The sequence below is a fragment of the Tachysurus fulvidraco genome, chromosome 21 (genome assembly GCF_022655615.1).
Source record: "Tachysurus fulvidraco isolate hzauxx_2018 chromosome 21, HZAU_PFXX_2.0, whole genome shotgun sequence".
In the NCBI taxonomy this organism is placed as follows: domain Eukaryota; kingdom Metazoa; phylum Chordata; class Actinopteri; order Siluriformes; family Bagridae; genus Tachysurus; species Tachysurus fulvidraco.
In genome coordinates, this window is record NC_062538.1 from 13296510 (window position 1) to 13316798 (window position 20289).

Genomic DNA, 20289 nt, shown 5'->3' on the forward strand with positions numbered 1-20289 from the left:
CACACACTGAACACTTTTGTTTAGTGCCAATATGTGGATATAGTGTCAAATCCTTGTGCTATTTCACAAAATAGGTTTTGTATACTATGAAAATTATTAAACAATTCAGTGGGTGGGGCTTATTTGTTCAAATGGCAGCTTTATAAAGTTTGAGTGGAGGAATCAGCACAAACAAGAAATGAAATTTTTCATATTTTAAAACCTATTATTTTCCAAGCAGAAAATGTAGCCATTGTTTGTAGTATATATTAAGCTGAAAATGCCACTCTGATTATGTTTTTTCGTGTCTTGTGTCAGCAGCTACCAGGAGATTTTGGCAGGATGCACTTGACGGACCACCCACATCTGACAGTGATGCCAGTACTACCCAGCCAATCAGGATGCAGCATTGGCAGTGATTCTGCAAGCAGCAGCTTATCAGATATATATCATGTAATAACTTGCTTTATTAATAATTTTTTTTACAAGATCATAATGTTGTTCTACAATACTTTGCAATGCTTTTTTATTCTTTCTGAAGGAAGGGAAATCTACAGTGTAACATTTGTGCAGTATGGACAAAAGTACATTTCAAATTCTTTAGCTTAATTTTAAAAAATCATGTCAGATGAAATTATAAATCCATGTTCAATTCTTTCAGGCCACAGAGAGTGAAGTTGGTGACATGGATCTGTCTGGGCTCCCTGAGGCACCTGTTGATTCAGATGATGAGTATGAGGAAGATGAAGGCCTTGAGCATGCTTCTGACTCTTTGCTTGCCCGAGATGTGGTTAGAGAGTGTTTGGAGAAGAAGCCAGTTGAGCGCAATGATGAAGATATTGGTTAGCATTTTTCCTGTAAAAGTAATCATAATGTAAAGTAATCATTTGCTGTGCTGGGCAATTTCCAAAACAATTGTGACATTTCTGAATCGACACAGATTGGACAATTTCTTTGTCCCATAGCCAGGGAAACAGGAAATGTGCTGAAGGTGATCTTTAATGTGTAATGCACATTATGCTAACTAATATTGGCTTAGTGATTAATCTCCCCAAGCTTCTGTGTTGATTGCTCTCGCAATGTGTGCACTAATGTATTTTCCAACAAGTTTTATTTTCTCTGCATTGAATCATGCTGTGTGAATTTCTCTGCATTGAATCATGCTGTGTGAATACCTCTGCAACTTTCAAGTTGCAAGAGATGGGAATCACCCAGTGGTGTCATAATGCAGGTAACGTGTATGGTAATTAAAATACTAGCATCTCAATGTAAAACACCTTCCACCTTCTGTGTTCCTGCCTGTGACACAACCAGTATGATCAACCTTAATGTATTGGGTTCAATAATGGAGAAGACTTTTTTTAAGTACTTTGATTTACATCTGGTATTTTGAGCACATGCTGTATTTAGCTAAGAATTTATAGGACTACGATTAAGGGTTGTTATTCTGAAGCTTTGTGTATTCCTGCCCTGGTCAGAATAAACCTAATTTTCTGTAGCCGTGAATAAAAAAATAAACTAAGAGGGTAAACGTTTCTATTAAGCTCAACAAATCTACATTATGACATTCTTTAGAGCCCAAGACTCTCATATGTAACTTTCTTTTGAAATGAATAAAGTATTTTAATTAAGAGATAATTCATTAAAATTTTAAAAGCCTAATGGGTACATTTTTACCCATTTTTTTTAACAACTGAACAAGTCCACGTTCCAAGTTATACTATTCAAAATCCTAAACAATAATCTCTTAATTAGTGATACATATTCAAAATAAAGGCAAAAAGATTTTTTGTACTTGTTTCCTCGTCAAAGTTTTCAGACAGCTTTCAAAATGGTCAAAAAGTGTGTGAAATTGTCTGATTGGGTTAGAATTAGAGGAGGTATACAGTAAAAATTGGTTAAAATATCAGGAAGGATAATACATATTTTTTCATGATATTTGAGCTCAAATATGGTAATGTGCTTAATGGGTATGTGAGCTTAGTAGTTACATTTACCATAATACTTTTGCTCCTGGTTTTAAGCTGTGTATAATATGATAATAGTAGTGATGTAGATTTTGGACTTGCTTAGAGAAGTGTCCCTTGCTCTCTCTTTCTCCTTTCCTTCTCTGTCTCTCACACACGCTTTCAGTTTTTGGTAACTGTAGCCAAATTTTATTTTTAATTTCTTATCCAGAGCTGCTCCTGGATTTCATGCATCAGCTGCCTGCATTTGACAACATGACCATGTCAGTGAGGAGAGAGTTTTGTATAGTCATGGTCTTTAAGGTTGTAGAACAGGCTGGCACCATCATCCTGCATGACAAACAGGAGGTAAACACTATTTTATTGCTAGTTATATTTGTTTATGTGACCCTGTTAACACCAGATAATCAATGCGGATATTCACCTGGCTTCCCCCTTGTGTAATGTGTTCATGAGTGATGAAATCATTAGTTTCTCAAAGGGACATGACAAAGTATACGTAAATACAGTATTCTAGCTGTCATAAAGTGGTCTTTCCCTGGAGACTTCACAGCATTCTTGCTCCGTTAGCACTAGTTACACATGACAAGAAGAAATATCCTATATTATGCTTGTAGTTTTCTAATTTTTTAGTAGTTTTATATGTCATGTGTAATGCAACCATGAAACACAGGAAAAGGAATCTAAAAGTAACTGGCTTGTTTCTTTTTAGACAACTATAGTTATAATTAAGCATTTAAAGCATTTAAAGAAATCATGTATGATTAACCAGTTCTATCAAGCAGGTATGGCCAGAAGTGGACTTCATGAAAGAAATGCTGCCAAAAAGATATACCTCAGACATGGAAACAAGGCTAAAAGTCGCATGAAAACATAGGAACTGGGGTGAAGAAAAATAGCAGCAGTTGCTCTGGACTGATGAGTCATAATTTTAATATTTTGCTGTAGCAAGTAGCAGCTTATTTGACAAAGGGCTGGAGTGAACATTCCTTGCAAGAATTATTGGTGTCCTTAATGCTGAAAAAATATTAAGTATCCATCATGCAATAACATCAGAAAAGCATCTGATTGGTCCCAAATTTATTCTGCAGCAGGACGACAACCGCAAACCTACATACAATTTTATTAAGAACTATCTTCACTGTATAGAAGAACAAGGAATCCTGGAAGTGATGGTTTGGCCATGACAGAGTCCTTGGCCATCATAAAGTGTATCTGGGATTACATGAAGAGAAAAAAGGATGTGAGGCAGCTTACATCCACTGCCTACCTGCCTAAATCCTTCAAAAAATGAGTGCAGTTGTACCTAGAAGAATTCATGCTGTTTTGCAGGCAAAGAGTGGTCACACCAAATATTGATTAGATTTGGATTTATCTTCTGTTCATTTACTTTCTATTTAGTTATTTGATAAAAAAAAATACTATTAACACTACTATTTTGAACAGTAGAGAAGGTCAACTGGGTAGGCCATTAATGAAGCTTGAATCCATTGTCATGTTCATAAAATCAACATGGGACCACTGTTTTCCACAACAAGAGATATTAAGGAAATTTTAAACTTATTCCAATCTGAATGTGCATTTAGTTTGTTTTTGTTTATTTTTTGTTTTGTTTTTTTGTACAAAAACAAATAAAGAAGTATGTTTATAGAAGATTTTGAGGACCTTGCAATTGGTATTTATCCCCTGATCAATTAAAACATAAAATTGAAGGAGAATACATTATATGGCTGTAGTACCTATACTGTACCAAGCTTTTGCTATTGGATTGTTGCTGCACAGAACCAGTGTTGTATAAAGTATTAGAAAGCAATACTTGAGTAAAGGTACAGTAAAAGTATCATACTAGAAAAAGACTTTGGTAGAAGTGAAAGTTACCTTTTAGAATATTACTCAAGTAAAAGTCTTAAAGTATCTGACATATACTGTACTTAAGTATCAAAAGTAATTTTCTGATATTAAATGTACTTAAGTATTTGAAGTAAAAGTAAAAATTTCAGTGATTTTCGGTAGGCATAAGAGCTGGGGCGGTTCTAGGATTTCATCTTTATTGGAGATTAGCCCTCAGTGAGAATTTAAAACAAGAAGAGTTTTATATATTATATGACTACATAGTAAGCCAAAAGTTATGGTATTATTGAATGGCAAAAGTGGACACCAAAATTCTATGCATGATGCCAGTCTTAAATCAAATCAGTTCATGTATGTGTGCATTCTCTACAAACAGTGTGTCCAATGAATGCAGTCATTAATAAAAAAAAATTCACAAGACAAAGACCAAATCAATAAATGTTATTTTTATTTAGTATTGAATGGATTGTTCAATACTAATGACTCCGTGTGCGGAGCGTGCGTAATGCAATCTAGGAGCAGTGATTCGCCAAACCTCCCTTATTGCAGTCGCACACATTTCTTCTGATTTTATTTTGTAGTATGAGCAACGAAGATGCTTAGTGGAAATATAATGGAGTAAAAGTATACATATTATCTAGGAAATGTAGTGGAGTAAAAGTGAAAGTTAACAAATTTAAATAGCGAAGTAAAGTACAGATACGTGAAATTTCTTAAGTACAGTAAGGAAGTATTTGTACTCCGTTACTTTACACTGCACAGAACAGAGGATAAATGTATGCCCTAATAGGTAGTATCTGAGGATAGCTACCCACTTTACCACAGAGTTTCTGACTGATGTACAGCATTGGGTACTTCCCCTCCACCACTAGGAACCGCATGCCCACAGCCCTCTGTGTAAACCATCAGTCTGCAGAACACAATGGGATTTTTTGGGGAGCCACCTGCCCTTGACCAACGTGGAAGCCCAGATGATTTTGCTATATGGTGCTCCATGGAAAACTTTCTCTTCCATTGTTCTTGTACCATGGTAGAACCAGGTGTGTGTGGGTGTTTGTAAAGAATTTGCAGAAACAGATCAAAAAACAGGAATAACCAGAAACCGCTCAGAATGAAAGCCGTAGCAAATCAAGACTTCGCACTGGAGTCAAGTTCAAGTTTGCCTTAAATAGGCACTGGGTAATTGGCTGCAGGTGGCGGTGCAATCAGTCCTGGCAGGTGGCTTATGGGAAATGTAGTCCGGAAGTGTTAATACTCCGGGGACGGTTCCCTCTTTTGGCGATCGGAGGACAAGACAGGTGCTTCCATCATGACAACTATGTTTTGACCATACTGTACATTGGTTTTCATTTTTTATTTAAGAAACAAATGACCAGTAATTTTGCTACTTGTGTGCCAATTTCTTATATTGTGTTTGTTCTGACGGCTCTGTATTTGTATAGCTCAAAATGAAAACCACCTATACTGTACTTAGTGTGTCCATATTATCAGTCCATCTGGTGTTGACATACCCAACTGCACCAAATGTTTTCACAGGATCTGAAGGCTTGTAACATCAGAGGTGCAAACGTGGCAAATTTATCAAATTAAATTATTGTCTTAGTCACAAAAGGTTGTAATTTAAGTCATTTACCTGAATTGAGATTTACAAACATTAAATTAATATGTTTATTGTAAAGGAAACATGTTTTGATATAAGTTTTTGATTTTGCCAGAAATCTGTTATGTTATTTATTTGTAACAGGAGTTTTTTTTTTTTTAGTTGGACCAATGGTATGTTATCCTGAACGGTGCAGTAGAGATAAATTACGAAGACAGTCGAACCGAGATCCTCTGCATGGGGAACAGCTTTGGAATCTCTGCCTCCTTGGTGAAGCAATGCATGAATGGAGAAGTACGCACAAAAGGGGATGACTGCCAGGTACATCTTACCTATAGATTAGTACTTATTCAATTTGTACTGTCACCTTATACATTATTGACTGTATTGCAGAGATTTGAGGAGGTAAAGGGGAATTATGGAGTGGGCAGTGTCCATATGTTAGAAATGAACTGCTTGGTCAAAAACACCCTAATAATTAATTGGACCACCTTTTGCTTTGATTTTGGCTGGCATTCACCAATGCATTGTTTTGGTAAGCTTATGCAGTGCCAAAACCTTTATTTCTGTCCAGACTCGCATTAAGTTTTTGCCAAGATCTTGTAATGATTATAGCAGAGTTTGACCACTGCATAAAGTTTTCTTTAACATATCCCAAAGATTCACACTTGTGTGGTGTCTGGACTCTGTTGTGGCCATTCCATGAAAATGATATCACATGCTCCCTGAAGAACTGCCATTATCATCTTGGAATACTCCATTTAATTCAATTCAATTTATTTGTATAGTGCTTTTAACAATTCCCATTGTCTCAAAGCAGCTTTACAGAAGTATGGAAACAGAAGAAAGAGAGAAAAAGAAATAAGTATATTATATATATATATATATATATATATATATATATATATATATATATATATATATATATATATATATATATATATATATATATATACACATACTCATTTAGGTGACACTGGACAGTAAATAATGTAAGTAGTGTCCTTTCTACAACAGTTTATAATAGTGCAACCAAGAGCTCCTGAGGAACTAATGGGTAATCACAAACTCTGAGTTCAGCACAGACACACATTTTTGGGCACATAATGCTGCAGAACCTATGCCTGACCAACTAAGCTAAGCCTAGATCATAACGATGCCCCCACAGGCTCTTATGGTAGGCACTAGTCATGATGAGTGCATCACTTCATCTACCTTTCTTTTTACACTAATTTGTCCATCACTCTGGAACATGGTTGGACTGACCCCTTGACCTGAAGGGGGGGTCGTCATATTTTCCCACCTGAACTGCTTGTGGTCTGTCTGACAGGAAGATCCAGTGTCCAGAGACAGGCTGAGTCCCAGTCCCTCCAATTTTGAGGTAATTGTAGGGGGAATCATGGTATTAAATGCTGAACTGTAGTCTACAAGCAGCATTTTCACATAATCCCCATTTCTGCTGTCCAGGTGGCTCAGGGCAGTGTGGTGAAGGTATGCGATGTTGTCCTCATGGAGTTGTTAGGATGGTATGCAAACTGAATAGTTTCTAGTGTTTCAGGCAGTGAGGAAGTGATGAAGTCTCTGACAAGTCTTTTAAATCACTTCATCACAACAGAGGTTAAGGCTACAGGAAGGTGGCCTGGGGTTTCTTTGGGACAGGAATGATAGTGGATTGTTTGAAGCAGGTAGGGATCACAGACTACTCCAGGCAGAGGATGAACACCGGTGCTAGCTGGTCAGCGCAGGCTGTGATGCTGATCTGCTAGTTTCTAGATAAATCCCTCGATTGCTTCCATAAACCTGTTGATGTCATCAGAGGTGTGCCAGAACATGTCATAGTCTGCATCATTTAGAGCTTCCTGCAAAGTGGCTATCGATTGGTCCGTCCAGCACGCGACCTCCTTTTGAACCGGGGCTTACCATTTTAACCTTTGTTTACATTTAGGCATGAGTAAGATAGTGGCATGGTCTGATTTACCAAATGGTGGATGAGTCATAGCAGTGGTCGGTTGTCCGGTTGCCCTTGGTGGGGCAGGTGATGTGTTGGTGGAGATTTGGCAGTACATGCTTGAGGTTGGCAATGAGAGGTATATAAAGGTTACTTGACTGAGATAGACTCCTGAAGAAGGTAAAAAGGGTGACATTTGATGGTTAGGCATTCCAAGTTGGGTGAGCAGGAACGTGAGAGAGGAACAATGCTTGCAATGTCCCTCTGGAACCCTGACATTGGCTAACAGGATACTTGGCAGGGAAGACTGGTGTGTTCATGCTCTCAGTTTGTTCCTGACATCGGCTCTTTTCCATCGTGGTCGCCGTTTCCCGTCACATCACTTCTTCCTCAGGATCTTGTTTAGCCAGCTTGAGTCCGGGTTTAAAAACAGCAGTTGGTGGGTTTGTTGTACACCAATAGAAATAAAAATTTCTCTGTCACATGTAATAATGATAGTCAGAAATCAACCCATTGTCTGTGTTTGATTTACCTACTGTAAGAAGTAAAGAAACATTTATGTTTCTACAATGTGCCAAAATCATGAACTACTCTGAAAGCATATCTGCACACTGAAAGCATATCTTGTAACACTTTTTCCTGTTCTTTTGCACAGAGCGGTGTCCTGTTTGTGATTCTGATTTCAATATTTTATGTTGTGTGACTTCTTCATATCTTACACAACTGTGGCCTGTTTTCTGGTCTTTGAAGGCTGTTCTACAAACAGTTCAAGGTCCGGATGCTGCGATTGCATCTCCTGCAAATGGGGGCGTTAAATTTTGTTTACAACTGCTACATAATTGTGTTCTTCTCCATCAACTTCTGTGAAAAGAAGGGTTGCAGGGTTTAGTACAGTAGAGCATTTCACTTTGACATTTGGCATTTCAAGTAACACATTATATCTCAACCACCATGCTGGTTGCAGTAATATTATTATCTATAGCATTATTTATCAACCTGTTTGGTTTTAAAATAGTAGGCTGAATTGTCTGCCTGATACTAGCTGTGGGGGTTACATATTAAATTTATGTCCAGATTTTTGTATGGTGCCTAGCATAGGAGGGCAGTGGTGACTCAAGCGGTTCTGGTTTGTAGTTAGGAGTTTCAGGTTTCAAGCCACAGCACTACCCAGCTTCTGATTGGATCTCAGCATGTCTGGCAGAAATATCATCATGGATGACTGGTCATCAGTTAAAGCTCAATCCTAGCAAACCTGAACTGCAGATCATCCCAGGTGATTAATCCACAGGTCATGATCTTGTAATATCCCTGCATAACGATCTGCCCGCCCCTTCAGCCACAGCTCGCAACCTTGTGGTAACCATGGACAAACAACTGTCTTTTCCTCTCATGTTGCTAATGTGACATCGCTAATGCCGTTTCCTTCTCTACAACATGTTTGTCCACACAGGCTGCTCAGTTATTTGTTCAATTACTTGTCATTCCAAGACTGGACTACTGCAACGCACTGCTGGCAGGACTACCTATGAACGCAATTCATCCTCTGCAAATGTCCCAAAATGCAGCTGTACGGCTTGTTTTCAACCTGAATAAGTTCTCGCATACCACCCCACTACTGCGATTCCTCCACTGGCTTCTGGTAGCTGAACGCATCAGATTTAAAACACTGATGCTTGCCTACAAAGCCAAAAACGGACCAGCTCCCTCTTACCTCAAAGCCCTCATCACCTCTCGCACACAGATGATATTTCTGAAAAAAATCAGAAATCTGAACACACTATTCCATCACATTTCAGTAGTGAGGACTTTATGAGATTCTTCACTGATAAAATCGAAAGTATCAGGAATAAAATAGGTGACGCCCAACATATGAGAGCAACCAGTGACACAATCTCACCTAAGGCTTTACACAGCTTTACAAGTACAGGACAGGAAGAGTTAGATAAACTTATTACTACAGCTAAATCAACATGTTCACTAGACCCCATCCCAACTAAATTACTGAAAGAAGTGTTACATAAAGCTGGTGAGCCTCTTCTTAATATCATTAACTCCTCGTTATCTTTAGGTTACGTCCCGAAGTCTTTTAAGTTGGCAGTTATTAGGCCACTCATCAAAAAACCTAACTTAGACCCTAATGAACTATCAAATTACAGACCTATCTCACACCTCCCGTTTATGTCTAAAATACTTGAAAAGGTTGTGTCTGTTCAACTGAGCTCCTTCTTACAGGAGAGCAACATCCTTGAAGAGTTTCAGTCAGGTTTCAGGCCCCATCATAGCACAGAAACTGCACTTGTTAAAGTTACAAACGACTTGTTCTTAGCTTCGGACCAAGACTGTATGTCACTATTAGTTCTACTTGACCTTAGTGCTGCATTCGACACTATAGATCACAACATTCTTCTAGATCGCTTACAATATTACACAGGTATTCATGGTCAGGCTTTAAGCTGGTTTAGATCCTATCTGTCTGACCGATACCATTTTGTAGAATTAAATGGTGAATCCTCCAGTTTACTACCAGTTAATTATGGGATCCCTCAAGGATCAGTTCTAGGACCTCTGCTTTTCTCTATATACATGCTTCCATTAGGGAACATTATTAGAAGACATGGGATTAGTTTCCATTGTTATGCTGATGACACACAGTTATATATCTCATCAAAACCAGATGAAATAGCCACAGTGTCCAAATTAACTCGGTGCCTTAGAGAGATAAAAGACTGGATGAGCTGCAACTTTCTATTGTTAAACTCCGATAAGACTGAAATACTACTCATAGGTCCAAAAACCAGTGCACATAAACTCTCACAACTTAACTCCCATTTAGAGGGATGTACTATTACAAGTAGCTCGACAGTGAAAGACCTCGGTGTTATACTAGACAGTAACTTGTCTTTTAAAAATCATATCGCCCATACTAGCAAAACAGCCTTCTTCCACCTTAGAAACATTGCCAAGCTGAGAAACATCCTGTCTGTATCTGATGCTGAGAAGCTAGTTCATGCGTTCATGACCTCTAGACTGGACTATTGTAATGCATTACTAGGTGGTTGTCCTGCATCTTTAATAAATAGGTTACAGTTAGTCCAAAATGCAGCTGCCAGAGTTCTCACTAGGACAAGAAAGTATGACCATATAACCCCAATTTTATCATCTCTACACTGGCTACCTGTTAGGTATAGAATTGACTACAAACTGCTGCTACTTACGTACAAGGCTCTTAATGGTTTAGCTCCCATGTATCTAACTAGTCTGCTAACACGTTACAATCCTTCACGCTCTCTGAGATCACAAAACTCAGGGCTTTTGGTAGTTCCCAGAATATCTAAGTCTACTAAAGGTGGTAGAGCATTTTCTTATTTAGCTCCCAAACTTTGGAATAGTCTTCCTGATAGTGTTCGGGGCTCAGACACACTTTCCCAGTTTAAATGTAGATTAAAAACTCATCTCTTCAGTCAGGCGTACACATAATACATCCCATAATATCATGCACCAGTACATCAGACCAGCACATTTTTATGAACGGCAGATATGTTAATCCCTTTCCACTGCTTTTCTCTTTGTACCCATCCCGAGGCATCCAGACACTGTACCAGCTCCCATCGTCCTCTGTGGGACGAAGCCTTTGGACATCCACTGAGCCGAGGCCGACTCTAAGAATCCTGAGACATCTCCAGTTAGACTCTGTGGTACTCAGAAGATCAGAAGTCCTTAAACCTCACACCAATACACCATTTGTTTGACTGTATATTACAATCACACCCCCAGTGTCACCCATATGAGGATGGGTTCCCCCTTGAGTCCGGTTCCTCTCAAGGTTTCTTCCTTTACCAATTTAAGGGAGTTTTTCCTTGCCACTGCTGCCTGAGTCATCTCAGACTTGCTCATAGGGGAATAAATACATACACACTGTGAACTATATACATCCAATAATAATCTAGAATTTTTATTCTGTTAATTCTTATTTCTTTTATTATTCGTTATTTCCTTTATCATTAATTATGTCTACCTTCTGCTTTATGTTTATGTTCTGTAAAGCTGCTTTGAGACAATGTCTATTGTAAAAAGCGCTATACAAATAAACTTGAATTGAATTGAATTGAACTGCACCCCACAACCTCAGATCCACCAGCACTGCTTGACTCGTTCCACCATCTCTCAGGGTAAGAGGCAAGTATACAATAAGACTCTCTTCTGTTCTGGCACCAAGGTGGTGGAACGAACTTCGCCTAGGGGTCCGGACAGCTGTGTCACTGGCCATTTCAAACGACAGTTAAAGACCTACTTATTCATGAAACACTTCAACTAGCACTATGTTTATTAATTTTAAATAAATTTTAAACAATGTTTTAGACTTATGATATCTTAAGTATGTAACCTAGTGACCCAGAGTTAATGTATCCAATGATAGAGACTTAAGCATTTCTGTACGTCACTCTGGATAAGGGCATCTGCCAAATGCTGTAAATGTAAATGTAAATGTTAGGGCCTTGAGCCTTAAACCTCTAGCTCTGACTGCTCCAGTGGTACCGTGTCATAGCTTTCCCAACGCTCAGTCTCCAACTTTGAACGTTGGAATATGCGAAGAAAAAAATTCACTGTGCTGTACCAGTACAAATTTCACTGTGCCTGTTTGGTATGGCTGATGGCACATGACTATAAGCAGGTGGAAAGCTTTATTTAATGTAGCAAACTTGTTTGGTTTAATCCATGTTTCTGTTAAGCATAGAGCACTAACTAAATTACCTAACGGTAATCATTTCATTAACAGTGATTGCTTTAGATACAAGGGACCTTATTTTTGCCTGTCCTTTGCTTCAGATCATAGGTCCTGGTTGTGCGTGCACTATGATCTAATTTTAAGATAATCGGGTTAATACAAATGCTGTTAGACTGCTTGTCTGCTCCCTGCCCCTGGCTCTGGATTAATTACTGAATTTCACATCCATTTCACATAAAAATACTTACAAACTTGAATGTAAATCTCTTGGCAATGAGGAAATGTACCTTTTTAAGGAAATAATGTCATTTTGAATTTGATAGCAGCAACATGTTTTAAAAAAGTTTGAACAAGCCAATGTTTACCACTCTGCAGGATGCCCTCTTCTTTTGACAACAGTCCATATATGGCTGGGAACTGAGGAGACCAGATTTAGCACCCAGACTATTAAGCCATGCTGTTGTCAAATATGCAGTATGTGATTTAGAATTGTCTTGCTGAAATATACAAGGCCTTCACTCTAAAACACATCATCTTGATGGAAGTGTACATTGGTCCATTTTTTTCCCAAAGAGAATTTTAAATACTCATTTGTTTGATCACAGAACAGATTTTTATTTTGCTGCAGTCCATATTAAATGTGCTTTGGCCCAGAGAAGACTGATGCATTTCTGGATCATGTTCACATATGGCTTCTTCTTTGCACAGAGCTTTAAACTGCATGGATGCCAGGGGGAACTGTGTTCATAGACAGTGATTTCTATAGGTGTTTTTGAACCCATGCAGTAATTTTCATTACAAAAATCAAGCCTGATTTTACGGTCACCCAGTATTGATTTTCACCCTTGTCCCATGCACACAGAGATTTCTCCAGATTTTCTCTAGATTCTATGAATTGTTGGATGATATTATGTACTGTAGATTATGAGTCTTCACAAAGTCATATTCAAAGTCTTCACAATTTTACATTTGAAAATATTCTGAAATTGTTGAATTGCAGTTTTTCACAGATTGTTTAATCGCTTCCCATCTTTATTCTGAGAGACTCTGCCTCTCCTAAATAATCTCTTATACATTTAATTGACACTCAAGTGTGAAAAGTTTTTTGGAATTGGTGTTTTATATAAAAAGCAAGGAAAGCAATGTATTTTTCTATTGTGCTGCTGCTGGTGTTTTGGGAAAAAACAGTACAATGTGATCACCATATGAAAGTACAAATATAAAGTAGAAATTTGAAAAAACTGAACCCACGGAAGAGTTGTAAGTGTTCTGGTGTATACTTATTATATGCTCCACTGTTTGAAGAGTGACATACTCTGCTCCAAATTCAAGTTGCTGTCTCATGTTGTTTTGGCTCAGTTGGTGTGCATCGCTCAGAAGGACTACTGGCGAATCCTCAACCATGTGGAGAAAAACATGCACAAGGTGGAGGAAGAAGGGGAAATTGTGATGGTAAAGGAGTATCGTGAGCTGGATCGCAGTGGAATATGCAAGGGCCACATTGTCATCAAGGTGAGGTTATTCTTTTTGATGAAATATTTACTACCTAAAAAAGCCTTGAATTTTTTCCTAGAAAGAAGAGACATTTAAATTGAGACGTTAACATATGTTATTTTGTTTGTTTATTCATTTGTTTGTTTGTTTGTTTGTCCAAGATACATGGCAATCCAATCATTCACTGTCCCTTATATGCTACTACATAAACAACAATTACTGGACACAAGTGTTGTGCAGCACCGTAACAAAATGATCTACAATTTGTAATGGATGTTTATCAGTATAATGATCCTACTCTCTTTGTAGAAATTGTGTAGATTTCTATCATTATGTAGATGATACAGTAGCATTGTTCCAGTCATGTGTACAGGAAAAAAAAATTGTCCATCATATCGACCGTTCCACAGCACTCAGGACCTCAGACTTTTTCGTAGGTTCACCTTCAAATTTAACAATAACCATAAGCACAAAGCCAAGGCAACACAGGAGTGTTGTTACTCCTGTGACAACACAAGAGGGACAACTCCCTGAATGTACTAGACTGGCCCAGCCAGAGCCCTGACTTTAACCTTTTTGAACATCTCTGGAGAGAACAAAATCTCCCAATCCCAGTGTGCAAAGTTTGTTGCATCATACTGCAGCAGAGTCTTTATGTGCTTCATGATGAGCCTTTCAAAGGACTTCATAACTATGGCAAAACACTGTAGAATTCTTCACCACAGGGATGAGGGAGGTGGACTACAGTATATTCATGTATCGACAATGGTGCTGTTAGGGAAATTTGGCCTGTAGCTAATGATTCCCTGTATGCCCTCCCTGGTGAATTTGTTTTGAATACCATCCTCATTATACTCCCTGCTATGTTCCGTATCTCCACTGCCAGAAGAAATATAATGCTACCATTCCAAACCAATTAAAACATTACTTTATTATTTGGACACAATTCAAACCCAATAATTTGGGTTTGGCTCCTTTTAAAAACATGTTTATACCTTCTATCAACAATCATGCCTTTAATGTTGATTTAATTAAATTTTATTTAAATTTTATTAAAATTTATTTTAGAAAATGTAATTAAACAAAGTGGCAAATTACAGAAAACAAATGTAGCCACAGTATGTTTTGTAATTAAAAAAAAATTTTTAAAAATGTTTTTCTGAATGAACTGAACAAAATCCATTAAAAAAATTAAAAGGGGTTTCCTATTTTATATTTTTTTTATCAATTTTGCTTTATTTGGTAATTTAGGGCACTCCAGAAAGGCTGATTTTGCACTTGGTGGAGGAGCCTTCAGTAGTGGATCCGACCTACATTGAAGATTTCCTCCTCACTTACCGCACATTCATTTCCACCCCAATGGAAGTGGGCAATAAGCTATTAGAGTGGTTCAGAGTGGACAATCTGAGAAACACGGTGTGTATGTGTGTCCACATGTCTAATTATGTGACTGATTCCAATTTTGATTTCCAATTTTTATGTTCCAATACCACTGATAACCATTAGTTTGACTCTTAGTTTTACTTAAATTTTTGACATTGTGGAACATTTCTTTCATGAATAATAGATTTATTGTGATTAAATAAATGTAGAGAATTTTTTTTTATATATTTTATAAATATTTATAAATATTTATTTTATAAAATTTTAAACTTTATTAAGTTTATTAAAATATATTCTACTTTTGCTATACAGGTTACACGGATAGTGTTGTTATGGGTGAACAATCATTTTAATGATTTCGAAAGAAACCCTTCAATGACACAGTTTTTAGAGGACTTTGAGAAGTTGCTAGATGAAGCGGTGAGACTTACATTTGTTAATGTCACTGGTGCTGTCTTCGGTGATAAATTGATAAGAGGAATTAACAGACACGCATATAATTGTTGGTCCATGGTGAAATATGTCACAAGACAATACAGAATGAACTTATAACATATAACAATCTCTTCCTCCCTCACCCACAGAAAATGAATGGTCATTTGCGTTTGCTGAACATGGCCTCAGCAGCTAAACCCAAGTTGCGTCAGGTAATGCTGCAGAAAGGGAACAGAGATTCACCACTGCCCTTTAGCTTGCTAGGAGGGTGTGAGAGAGGCTTTGGCATATTCATAGATGATGTGAAAGAGGACAGTAAGGCCATGGAGGCTGGTCTCAAAAGAGGAGATCAGGTAAAGTGACTTTCACAAGAATCTATTGCTGAGAAACAAAATTAGTTATGGGTGGAGACACCAGTTATGTCTCTTTATGTAACTGATTCAGCTTGTAATTTTTTATTGTGTGTGTTTAAAAAAACAAACTATTGTGTTTTTGTTTATTGTATGTCTATTTTACGGTATGATACATGTATATATATAGAACACAACATCTCACTCTCTCTCTGTCTTGCTTTCTGTGTTTGTGTGTGCGTGTGTGTATCTGAATACCTGTGTATGTCTTTCTCAGATAATAGAGATTAATGGGCAAAATTTTGAAAACATATCTTACTCCAAAGCTATGGACATTATAAGAAACAATACTCACCTTTCTCTCACTGTAAAGACGAACATCTTTGGTATGTAAAAACCAAGAACCTCAGCTTCTAGATTAAAAGGAGAAAAAAAATAGCTATTTTGGCATTTGTTCATGTATCGATTTCAATTATTCTTCTTGCAGTTTTCAAAGAGCTTCAAAACTATGTGAAGAATATTAAGAAGAATGGAGCTGCCAACATTTCCAAATTTCATGAGAAGAAAGGCAACCGCTTCTCCTTTGTTGAACTGCCAGGCGACTTGGAACTTCCTACTGACAGCAAGAGTCGCAAGAAAATGAAGGCCCACACAGTGTCAGCTGGACGCATCAAGATACGCAAGATGCTGGAGAAGACCAGATTTAGCATTCTACCTCCCAAACCATTCAGGTATGATTTAACTTTTGTAACACATGAATTATATTTTTTTATCTTATGCAAACAAAGACTTTGAATAGCAAACAGTATTAATTTTAAGTTCTTATATGTTCAGATCTCTATAAACTATATGATACAAATATTTTTAAGGAAAAAATGGCAAAAAAAAAAATACTATTTTTACTATTATTCTTTTAATAGTAGACCACTGGATGTAAAAAAAAAAAAAAATCAGAATAGCTCTGATGTGTGAAGGAAAATCACCATGATTTTTGTCAATGCTGCTTGTATTGTATTGCTCTGTGATTTGCACAATGAGTGTATTATTCTTGAGAACAATTTTCCTATTTTTATGTCTGGCTTTACATGCACAGGGGATTATTTGGGTAAGAGACACTTTCACTCATCTCTCATTCTATTTTTCTTCTTTCTTTTTTCATTTTTAATTGAGTCACCGCTTGCTGCAAGATTGCTTCCAGGAGATGTTTAAGTACTTGCTCCATTTTTTTTTTAATTAATTAATGAGTTTTTTTTACACTCCAGGGGGTGCTGTGTTCATGCTAGGGTTGCACAATTCCGTGAATTTTCAAGGCTGGAAACTTTCCGTGGAAATAAACTGGGAATTTTTGCCTATAACAAGGAACTTTAATATATTTAAAAAAAAATATTGCAGACTAATTTTGTTTAAAACAACAAGATTTAATGCAATTTATTTGAATTTGTACCCTGCAATGAGGCCAAACCCCCTGCATGTACTTGTATTCTTCCATAACATGCACAGTAACACTTTATTTTAGGGTCATTTAACTGGTTGCATATTAGCATGAATATTAATGGAATATTGGCTATTTATTAGTACTTATTAAGCACATATTAATGCCTTATACTGCATTACCTTATTCTACATTCTTAATTGTACACAATACCTAAACTTAATAACTACCTTACTAACTCTTAATAAGCAGTAAATTAGGAGTGTTACCACATGCACAGATAATTTGATGACCCTCCCCCACACACTCACTCCCCCTGAAATAAAAAAATCCTCTATAAAATAATGTTTATTACAATTATTAAGTTTATTATGTTTATTACAAGCATAATAATGTTTATTATGCTTTTGTATTACTCAATGAAAGACTCAATTAAAGTTCTACTTACAATTAAATCAGTCAAGACGTCATTTTTAAACTTTGTATTACCTTGCATATACTATGTCTGCTTATGGCAAAACAAAATGTTTATTTATTTTTGTATATGATATAGTTTATATAAATTTCCCTATATTTCTAAGTAATTCCCATAAATTCCTGTAAAGTTTCCAATTTGGAATAATAATAATAAATAAAAAAAGATTCCCAGATTCCCCAGATTTTTTTCCAGAAATTTACCAGACATTTTCCGCCCCTTTGCAACCCTAGTTCATACCCACATCATCTGCCACTGTAGCACTTGGCACTGCAGAGGTCTTAACAGACACAGTGTTGGCTGCCACCTTACAATATATATGGCAGTGTGGACATATATATGTGTGTGTGTGTGTGTGTGTGTGTGTGTGTGTATATATAAAGTTTATATAAGTGTATATATACACACATTCACATTGCCATATATATATATATATATATATATATATATATATATATATATATATATATATATATATATATATATATATATATATATATATATATATATATATATATATATGGCAAAGTATTTGTTTTCAACAGCAAGTTTTTGCTGAAGTGCCTTAGTTATCGTGCAACACAGGGTGGAACATCCACATCCACAGCTAATATTCCAGATTTTGAGCGATGAAGAGTTTACAAATTGTTCTCAATTTTTTTGTGTTTGTATACATATCTATATATGCAGGTGTGTGTGTTTTGTGTGACTTTCTTTTTCTTGCTCTTAGTGATTCAGGCATAGGACACTCTCAGGATGACAGCATTGTTGGCACAAAAGGGTGCAGACACAGTGTGGCCATCATGCCAATGGGCAATCTGTCCTCCAGCAGTCCTGATTTACTACAAACAACAACCAGCACACTCAGTTTCTCAAGCTCCATAGGTGAGGCCTACCACTTCTTGTTCACTTTAAAAATAATTTCAGGTGAGTGTGAAATAAAATTATTTCTTTCACAAACAAGCATTTTATAAATACATTGTTGAATGCAACAAAAGACCTGTTGAATTGTGGCTAACATTGGCAGAGGCAGAGAGTGTATTTTTTATTTTTTTTTTAGGCCTTGTCAGCTCAAAATTGCCTGGACTTTGACTTGTCATTCTTTACTGATTTCTCGAACACTTGATCTGGTGATTAGGAAGTCTACTGAAATCAGTTTGAGACAGACTTCTGCTTTGTGAGACACTGCATTATCATGCTGAAAGTAGCAATTAGAACAATGGTAAATTATAGTTGTATTAAGTGATACAGGTGATCAACAACACTTTTTAATCACAATATTCCGAGTAAACTCTAGATGCTGTTCTATCCTGAAAAAATCACAGGAGGGATTTTGTGAAATATTCAAAGCAAAAAACCAGTGGTCATGCTGTCTGGTACCAGCAATCATGCCACAGACAAGGTCAATGAAATCACATCTTTTCACCTATCTGATGGTTGATGTCCATATAGCTGCTGGCCCGTAACTACATGATATATTGCAATACAATGCTGCCTCATGAATAAATGATTAGATAATTTCATGAATGTGTGAGTGCGCAGGGGTTCTGCTTGAAATCTTTTGGTCTTTACATGTACCTCCTACCTAAATAATACAGCATATCAAGTACACCCACAGTATTCCCTGTGGCTTTCAGCAGGATAATGCACTGTGCCACAGTGTAAAAATTGTTTTGGGAATGATTTGAGGAACAGGACAGGGAGTTTCCTCAGATCTCAATTTGACTGATCATCTGTGGTATGAGCTGGACAAACAAGTCTGATTCATGGAGGCCCCACTTCAAAATCTTATAAGCTGTAAATATAAGCTGTGTTGAATGCATTATTTGTTTCATTTACTTAATCTTCAGCATAATTCATTTGTTATTTTACAGCTGGACTTTGAGTGCTTTTGTTTAATTGCTCTTCATATCCTTCTCATCTTTGGCTTATGTTCATTTGTTCAGGCATGTACTTTGTGCTTTGATGACCCTGTTCAGTATGTTGTATCTTCTTTAATGTTTAATAGTAGTTTTTCATTTTCAGTAAGTTTTATGAACCTGCAGGTTAGTAGTATCTCTTTCTAATTCATTGCCTGCCAACTGTCAACCTCCAGATTGTTTGTTATTGATTTAGACAAGTTTAGACTGTTTCTTCTTTGCAAAAGTCAGGAAAAAGCTCATTTCCTTGGCAAAAGTGAAATCCATATCTTATAATTGTGTCAACTATGTGGGAAAATAGTATGTTGGTTAAATTATTAGGAAGCTGTATTGTAGCATATGGTTTCTTACCATGATGATCTATTGATTGAACAGCTAATTACTATTTATTACTACTTTATGTTTAGTGGTTAAATGGTGAAGTTATATTACCAAGAAAGACTGTTGTTCTTTTCTTTTCCATGAACAGATGTTCTAGATCAAGTCTTGCGTGTTTTCAGAGCAGACCAACAGAGCTGCTACATCATTATCAGCAAAGACACAACGGCCAAGGATGTGGTTTTGCATGTAGTTAAGGAGTTTGGTCTCATTGCTGCTCCTGAGACCTATTCTCTGTGTGAGGTGTCAGTCAGTCCAGAAGGTGTCATTAAACAGCGCCGTCTACCAGACCAACTGTCCAAACTGGCAGATCGCATCCAACTTAATAGCAGGTTAGATTTAAACTTAAAAT

General features: G+C 36.9%; 1 protein-coding gene across 11 annotated transcripts in view; it reads left to right on the forward strand.

Annotated features, from left to right (window-relative positions):
• rapgef6 (Rap guanine nucleotide exchange factor (GEF) 6) overlaps positions 1-20289 on the forward strand; it is a 51364-nt gene that overhangs the window by 17829 nt on the left and 13246 nt on the right. For 5 of the 11 annotated variants that reach the window (XM_027139909.2, XM_047805573.1, XM_047805579.1 and 2 more), the window contains 13 exons: positions 298-432; positions 641-821; positions 2158-2294; positions 5560-5718; positions 13431-13583; positions 14817-14981; positions 15261-15368; positions 15533-15736; positions 16011-16119; positions 16221-16464; positions 16827-16838; positions 18371-18525; positions 20029-20269. In XM_027139909.2, coding sequence (XP_026995710.2) covers positions 298-432; positions 641-821; positions 2158-2294; positions 5560-5718; positions 13431-13583; positions 14817-14981; positions 15261-15368; positions 15533-15736; positions 16011-16119; positions 16221-16464; positions 16827-16838; positions 18371-18525; positions 20029-20269 — 2003 coding nt within the window. The remainder of the gene's footprint in view (positions 1-297; positions 433-640; positions 822-2157; positions 2295-5559; positions 5719-13430; positions 13584-14816; positions 14982-15260; positions 15369-15532; positions 15737-16010; positions 16120-16220; positions 16465-16826; positions 16839-18370; positions 18526-20028; positions 20270-20289) is intronic. The other 6 variants (XM_047805578.1, XM_027139911.2, XM_047805574.1 and 3 more) reach the window with 2 other exon arrangements.